Source organism: Crinia signifera, chromosome 3 (genome assembly GCF_055691185.1).
Source record: "Crinia signifera chromosome 3, ASM5569118v1, whole genome shotgun sequence".
Classification (NCBI taxonomy): domain Eukaryota; kingdom Metazoa; phylum Chordata; class Amphibia; order Anura; family Myobatrachidae; genus Crinia; species Crinia signifera.
Window position 1 is genome coordinate 70,272,476 of NC_139219.1, and position 8,390 is coordinate 70,280,865.

General features: G+C 38.4%; 1 protein-coding gene across 1 annotated transcript; it reads right to left on the minus strand.

Annotated features, from left to right (window-relative positions):
* Positions 1-2,345: 2,345 nt before the first annotated feature.
* Positions 2,346-8,016, minus strand: VSX1 (visual system homeobox 1). The gene is made up of 5 exons (XM_083174633.1): positions 7,635-8,016; positions 6,833-6,911; positions 6,142-6,265; positions 5,334-5,514; positions 2,346-4,187 (listed from the first exon to the last, which is right to left on the minus strand). Exons 1-5 carry the CDS (start codon positions 8,014-8,016, stop codon positions 3,919-3,921), a joined length of 1,035 nt encoding a protein of 344 aa, XP_083030759.1. The 3' UTR covers positions 2,346-3,918.
* Between the last annotated feature and the right edge of the window lie 374 nt (positions 8,017-8,390).

Consider the following 8,390-nt stretch of genomic DNA (forward strand, 5'->3'; position numbering starts at 1 on the left):
ATCCCAGTTCCTGATGATGTCATATTTAGAGGTTCAGGAACTGAGTTCCTGCTGGTTCCTGCTGAAAAATAGCACTGCTTATAATTGTGATTTATTTGATGCATTTAATGTAAAAATATATCTATCAATACAAGCAAGGGCGTAGCTACCATGGGTGAAGGCAGTTCAGCTGCTCTGGAACCCAGAGCGGAGAGAAGTCCTTGCCAAAGTAACTTGTCTTAAATATACATTTTCACCATTAGTACTATAGATACTGTACACAGGGGACCTCACAATCTTTTGCCTTGGGGCATGCAATATACTGTATTTAAAGGTGCCCATACACTAACGCGATTAGGCACTTTGATGATCATCTGATTCCGATGCATCAGGCTGAGAAATCGTATGAAAAGAGTAATATTGTATGTGTTTTACCTCTGATTCTGTTCCGATACACGGTCCTGTGAGCTACGGGTCATAGCCGGAGATCACCTTGGCTACCACAAAGATTTATTGGATCCTGCAGCCTTGATTGGGATCACATACAATACATCTAATGCAAAAGGACCGCATAAGGCTTATCATATGTGATCCTACCAAACGGGAAGCTGATGGGGAGTTCAAGAGAAATTGCATGTGACTTTAAGGAGCACTAGAGTATGGGGGCCTTAAGTATGCCCCTGGCTCTGCTTATTGTAATATGTTATAAAATAAATTGGAGGGCATGATAATATTACTTAATATGAACTGGGGCGCTGTAATTGGCACAATATGATGTGGAGGCAATGTAGTGTGAACTGGGGCATTGTAATATGGCGTAATATGAAGTGGGCGCACTGTAAGCCATAATGTGATTTGGATTGGACGTATTGTGTTGCATAATGTGTACTGGCAGCCCTACAATGTGACATAATGTTAACTAGGGCACTATTATTGGAGGCAATACTAAGGCACTGCTATTGTTCAAATGAAGCAGAGCACTATTATGGGGCATAAGAGTAACATCTGCTGCCAAGAGGAGCCTCTCTAGAAGTATTGGGACAGGGGCCCCTTTAAAATGTTTCTATGGGGCCCAAGAAGTTCTCTTTAATGTGTTGACTTGAAAATATGATCATTTCTGTTTATGAAAATAACCCTTTCATATTCTGTGATTCTCTGAACCTGTAATAGCGCACGGCAGTATCAGTATCTTGGGTCATTGGGTCGACCCATATATTAGGTTGACATGCATTGGGTCGACCTCTGAAGGTCGACATGTCTTATGTCGACACATGAAATAGGTCGACATACCTAAGGTCAACATGGTTGGAAGGTTGACACAAGCATTAGGTTGACAATGGCTAGGTTGAGATGGGTTATTCACTTTTTTTAGCGTAGCGATAGGTGTTGACATTCGGGGAAAAAATGGAAAGACCCATGTCGACCTTTTGACTGTCGACCTAGCCATTGTCAACCTAATGCTTGCATTGACCTTCCAACCTTGTTGACCTTAGGCATGTCTACCTATTTCATGTGTCGACATAAGCCATGTCAACTTTCATTGGTCGACCCAATGTGTGTCAACCAACTTTCAGTGGTCAACCCATATGTGTCAACCTATCAACCGTATACCCATCACACATCCATTGTGTCGTTCTTTCAGTCATCTCTCATAAAACCAACTGATTTTTTACAACTGAAAAGTATAGAATATTTTATTGGTTTATAATTTATAAATATAAGATCAAATATAGCAAACAAATTAAAAAATTTATTTTTACTACCAAAGTGCTTCAATACATATATATATATACATAAAAAAGGCTTTCATACAAGCCCAAAATCAGAACACTGTTTACAGACAACACAAATAATTACAAAACATTAATATTTCTCCACACAACATCTTCTCCTCAGAAAATCGGCTGGTCAGTATTTTCAGCACATTTTGCCTTGTGGTATGCATAGATTCAAGGTATATAGTTGGAATAGAATGCCGATTTTTATCTCAATGTTCAGTAACTCATAGCAACCAGAGATTAACATGTGGTGTCTAACTTGCATTAGGTCAAAAAATTGTATATTGAGTTTAAAATATGCGCTTTGTTAGGAAACCGCCCCACTTATTTGAAAAAAAAAATAATAACTGCCAATTTATAATTATCCAAAATTTTGTTAAAGAAATACTTTAATTGTTCAACCATTTCAGATTAAGGGTTCAGTTAAACGTATTATTTTATTATACATGCAATATTTCATTTTATATATACAATAAAATCAAAATTCAAAATCAGTATATTAATTCTACAAACTTTTACACAAAATTACCTTTTATATCCTCATCTAGGTACAAGGTATGTATTCATTGAATATGGTTACTGGTGAAGAAGTAAATGGGTAAATGTCCAGAGCGTATTTGTTATACACCAGTTGATTTAATACCATTTTCTAAGTACAGTAGCACCCATATTTTAGATCCACATTAAAAATGAACATAAATCTAGGTATTGAACATTGCTGTCTAATAGCACCATCGCATTATGTGCCCAACTGCAAGTTTTATATTTATCTTAGAAATATTTGAAAATCAACGAGTTACTCAAATCCATTGTAATGTTAAGGAACTCATATATTTTCTGCATACAAAAAGTATATCTGCATTTTTGTCCCATAAGGTCTTGACAATGTTTTTATCTTTTATCATATATATTTTCCTTCTTACTATATAAAAATAAACTAGTAAGTAGACTGCATACTGCTCACAAGTTTGTACTGAGATACGAAGCTGAACACATCAATGAAGTAAAGAAAACATTTAATTAAAAATATATACTTGTTAATGTCCTATTTTCAGTTTAAAATATGTTGCAGACAACTAAAGGTCTCTGCCCGGAACATGAATATGTAAACTATGCAGATTCAAAATTGATACAAGTGGGAAATAAACTGAATATATGATGCAATGATTCTGATGTGTGTGAACATTTTTATTTTTAATCAAGTATCTTCCTAAGTGTATTCATCATTTTTAGAAAAGATGCTATTACATACTTCATGTACAGAATGAGTAGAGTATAAAATAGTGTATAACAAAGTATAAGTATATGTACGTATGTACTGTGTTTACAGTATTCTTGCGTATTATGTATATGTTTATTGAATTTATTTTGTGCTTGCTTTTTATGTATTGTTTACTGAGTTTACATTTTGTTTCCTTATAATGGATATGACTGTTGAGTGTGCTTGCTTATTTTGTGTATGTCTACTAAGTTTACACTTTTGCTTACTGATGTATATAAATAGTTTACGGTCTGAATGTTTATTATATATGTTTACTGAGTTAACAGTGTTTGTTTATGAAGTATATATATTTTTTGAGTTTCCAGTGTGCTTGCTTCTCTGTATATTTGTTGAGTTTCCAGTGTGCTTATTGATTACAGTATGTGTACATCTTCCAGTGTGCTTGCTTATCTGTATATTTGTTGAGTTTACAGTGTGCTTGTTGATTACAGTATGTGCACATCTTCTGAGTTTACAGTTGGCTTGGTTATTATTATGTATATGTTTAGAGAGATACAGTGTGCTTGCTTTGTGTTACATTTATTATGATGGTATGATACAGAAGCATGCAGTTACCCTATTATCTATTTACAAAAAAAAGCTGAAATCCCAGAATTGGCCTGTACAAAAATGGTCTATTCCTGATAAATACAAATAAAACGAAGAAAGACCTAATAATTTACACAATATGCCATTAGCTTATGTTCTGATGTGGAAAACGGCTTAATAAAAATCTCTTGTTATAAAACTGCACTTTAAAAAAAAATCTTCTGAAAATATTGCTTGAAGTACATCTACAATATTAAAGTCCAGGATCTGAGTGTGGCAGCCACAGGGCCGCGCCACTCTCCCACCCACCCAAACTACCTGCTTCTTTTCTTCCTCTAAGAAGCAGTAGACTCAGTGCTCACTGTCTGTGAGCTCGTTGTGACTGTCTCTAGAGGATCTGTGCCTTATACTGCATTGTGTGTCTTGTTTCGCTGTGCTTGAGAGGTCAATGGCTCTGTCTTCTGAAGTATCCATTGTATTGCTTCGGTCCTGCATGCTTCTTTGGGATTCTGTTGGCCTGGATAACAATGATTCGATATGATGCTGTTCCGCCCTGCAACTATCTGTTGCCATTTCATCCAGATCCTTCCTGGTGATGTCTACAGATTTTTTGTGCATGCCTGAGAAAAGGACAAGGACATTGTTAATGCATTTGCAGAATATTATACAAATAATAAAAGTTGCTGACAAGTGATGCATTCGTTCATGCACATTAGGCTGTTTTCGTTGTAAAAAAGGACAAGTATACAAATGTTCTATTGATCCAGTGGTGTTTTTTGCTATGAATGCTACGGCTAATACTGTATGCTGTTTTGATGTAGCTGCACCTAGGCCATTTTCTCCTACACAGTGGGGTAAATTTACTAACAGTTAGCAATGCATTCACCAGGGTTCCCTGACCAGCTAAGTTGGAAACCACTGGGGTAAATTTACTAACATGGGAGTTCTATTGAAGATTGGATGTTGCCCATAGCAACCAATCCCGTACTACTTCCTATTTATATCAGCACCTTATAGAAGATACTAGATATATCTTCAATAGAACTCCCATGTCAGTAAATTTACCCAGCGGTCCCCAACTTAGGTGCTCAGGGAACCCAGGTGAAGGCATTGCTAACTGGCACATTTCATACTTGTGATTCTTTAAGGAGACCTAGAAAACTTGCACTGTTAGGGGTCTATTCAATGCCGTGGGCGAGCAGTGACAGCGAGCAGGGCTTCCTGCTCGCTGTCACCGCTCGCCCTGTCAGTATTCAACTCACCCCCCTTCATACGCCAATTCCCCCTCACTCTGTTTTTTGAGCGAGGGGGAATCGGCGTATACGGCTGCAGAAGCAGCGAGACTCGCGGCTAATAAAGCGGGTTCACTGCATTAGCCGGGGGTCTCGCTGTTTGAGGGAATCCTCGCCATCCTGTGATGGCGAGGATTCAACCGGAACGTTGAATAGGGCGAGCGGCCGGCGAGGGGGTTAAACAGCGAGGATCACTGGTTTTTCTGCTGTTTAACCCCCTCGCCAGCCACGGCGAGCGGCATCGAATACTACCCTTAGGGTTTCCTGAGAACTGGTCACTGGAAATACTGTCCAGCAGCTATAGTGAGGACACCTGTTATTTATACAGGACCGTATCTGATTGCAGGTTTCACCATAGAGCATACATTATCTATCACAGTCTAGGTTTATTTGTTTCAGTTTTTTGTAACCATTAAAGGACAATTTAACAAATACTTTTTAGGAAAGGACAGAAATAAAATACAAGGTCCTTACCCAATAGCCAAGGAGCACAGGAGCCAACCAGTCCATTCTTTGCTGAGTTGATAATGGACTCAGGCAGTGGGATGGAGTGCCTCACCATAGCCCCATACAGGCCATACTCTGCCATAACACTGCTCCTGCCCCAGCACTTCTCACGTTTCCTCCACTTAGCTCTCCGGTTCTGGAACCAGACCTGTAAAATAGTCCCACAAAATGCAATCAGAGGAGCAATTTATAACAACAATCACTGCCTGCTGTAATAATGCACTGTACAAAATGATGGCCTGAATTCTTTATTATGTATCTGGCTTAGCTTCAACCTACATTATACATATAACAGGGGGAGCATATAATACCTACAGGACATTGCTTTGCATCTTTATTTACTAATTTTCTGTAACATCCTGCCATTCAAAGTCCATGAATAAAACTTTATTGCAAACAGGACAAAATGCAAAATCTTCCTTGGTGCTGACCAGCGTGGTGTAAAATCTTTATTTTCTGATTATTAATAGGCAATGCAGTATGACTTTTATGTTCATAAAAACATTTATCCTGCAAACTATTATAAGGAAATAATGTCACATACTGTAACACCATGAGGAAAACTACTGTATTTAAGCAAAATATCAGTTTGCAGTCAGTGTTTTCATATAAAGAAATGTTAAGTATATAAAATAATTTCTTGAACTGTGTCCACTACGTAACATATATATCAGTGGAACTATGCACTGTGTTAGAAAGATCCCACCCTCATTGCCGCACAGTCAGATGTATTGTATTAGTAGTACATTGACAGTAGAACAGAGATCTCCCATACCTGTATCCTGTCCTCTGGCAGTTCAGTCTTAAGAGCCAGCATTTCCCTGGCATACACATCCGGATAATGAGCTTCATTGAAGGCTTTCTCTAATTCCTCCAGCTGATGTGCAGTAAATACAGTTCTGTGGAAATAATAAACATGTCTTCATCAGCCTCTGCCACCAAATATGCAGCATACGGTATACAGCACTCCTTCTGCTTAATGCAAATAATCACATTATACAAAAATATTGTAAACAAAAAAAATTTCGCATGTGAATGAAAAACACATGGAAACAGAGCCGTACACTAAAGACAACATCCTCTTTGGTACAGATGGAGCAGATTTTAGTTTATACGCTAAAATACAGTGTAGGATATTACTCTGCTGTACAGAACTGGTAAATTCTACAAGAAATATCATATCAATAACCTCTTGTTATAGAAGTCTGCATAAGCTTCAGGGAAGCTTGTGACATATTATCCCATGCTTATTATTCAATGCAATTGTTACATTTCCCTTTGTTGTGATTTTTACACTAGCCATTGTGCAATAACTGTTTTGCATCAGATGTGTACGGCATAAACATTTTGCTTGTCATTACATAGAATAACTACATGGAATACGTTCCTACTCTGGAACCTATGCTATGTAACTGCATATATTATATACTTTGACTTTCAATTCTGACATATTTTATTAATTTTACCTGTGCCGTCTTTTCTTTCTTTTTGCCTGTGAGCCGGACGCCTTCAAATCGCTCTTATCACCTAGAATGCTGTCATCATCTACAAACGCAGGAATGGAGAAAAGTTACTTAATACTCTTTATTGACTATGCATTATATAACCGTGCATTTTATATATTATAGTAAGTTCTATGAGGATCTCAGCTTTTACCTAGAACACATAGTAGAATGATACAATCAGGCACTCATGGAAAATATATTACTTTAAATATATATTTTTTTCTAGATTTTATGGTCCACAAATTTGTTAGGGAAACAGATTCCTATATTTTGGCTTTTTTGTGATTAAAGTACAACTTGGTTTATGTGGGAGGCAGAGGGGAAAGTTCTATAATCATCCCTTCAGCACCATACAAGGGTCACAAACGCTGGACAGCTCTCTCACTCAGTACATGATTTCTATAGCAATCACTTTCTCAGGCTGCTGTCATTCAAGCAAGAAGCCATCCCCGGCAACTACTCTATATACGTTTCATACTGTATACATGTCAATTAACTATCATTTACACATAAAACTTGTACATACAGACCAGATGCAGTGTTTGATACACAACTGTTCATTAATTATGTAGGAGCTTATGTTTTAGCGATAGCATAAGTAATGCAAAGTACTTTCTCTTTTTAATGAAATATATAATCCTATCACAAGCCTGGAATATCTAAAGGCCTAGAACGTACAAATTTCCAAATTGAGAATTGCTGTTATAGGAGACGTTGAGGGTTATATATTACATGACATGTATAGAGAGGAATTTGTAGTTACCGGATATATTTTCCTTGTGCTTCTCTGAGCTGTGCAGGTACTGATGTTCTGCTCTAGGCTGGAGAAATGGGATGTGCGTTGGGAGTAGACAGGTAGTCCCAGTGGGCTGTTGAGAGGCAAAACCACACAGAAACCCCAGCCCAAGGGGTAGAGAGCCATTAGTCAAGGAGACCCCCCCTAGACCACCTCCTGGACCTTCACAGCTGGGCAGAGATACCGATGGTGGTTGCAGCTCCGCTTCCAGTCCAAGAAGGTCAGTGATGGCAAAACCTTTGGATCTCATTCCAGTTCCATGGAACCGTCCTGACTTCTCATTTCCTGCACTTGGAACCAAGATCTTTACTTTTGATTTTCCCTCTGAGATCTCATCTCGCCCAGTCATGGCTGTGTGTGTAGATGATAAGTTTACTTTCTCTTTTCCTGCTACCAGTCTGATCTGAAGGATAGAAGAGGTCAGTGCCAGGCAAGGGGTTTTTATGTTGCTCACTGGCTCCAATAAGCTCCTGGCCATGCCCCTCAGCATGCTCAGAGTGGGTTCCACCTCTCTCCCAATCCCACAGGATTAATTGGCACCAATTCACCCCCAACCTCCCCGCCATCCTTCTCAATCCAATAAATTCCCTGGCTCTAACCTCCTCTCTCCTCCTCCCTCCTCCTTGTGGTCATTTTATTCTACCCAGGATGACAGATTTCACTTAACTTTACATCTGTTGAGAAGACCCTTTGTCTATTAGTGAATGGCACATAGCGACCTAA

Coding starts and splice junctions, on each gene's coding strand:
- VSX1 (XM_083174633.1), bottom strand. CDS start 8,016: ATGACTGGGCGAGATGAGATCTCAGAGGGAAAATCAAAAGTAAAGATC. Junction 6,912..7,634: donor GCACAAGGAAAATATATCCG/GTAACTACAAAT, acceptor CTGCGTTTGTAG/ATGATGACAGCATTCTAGGT. Junction 6,266..6,832: donor AGAAAGAAAAGACGGCACAG/GTAAAATTAATA, acceptor TTATTTCCACAG/AACTGTATTTACTGCACATC.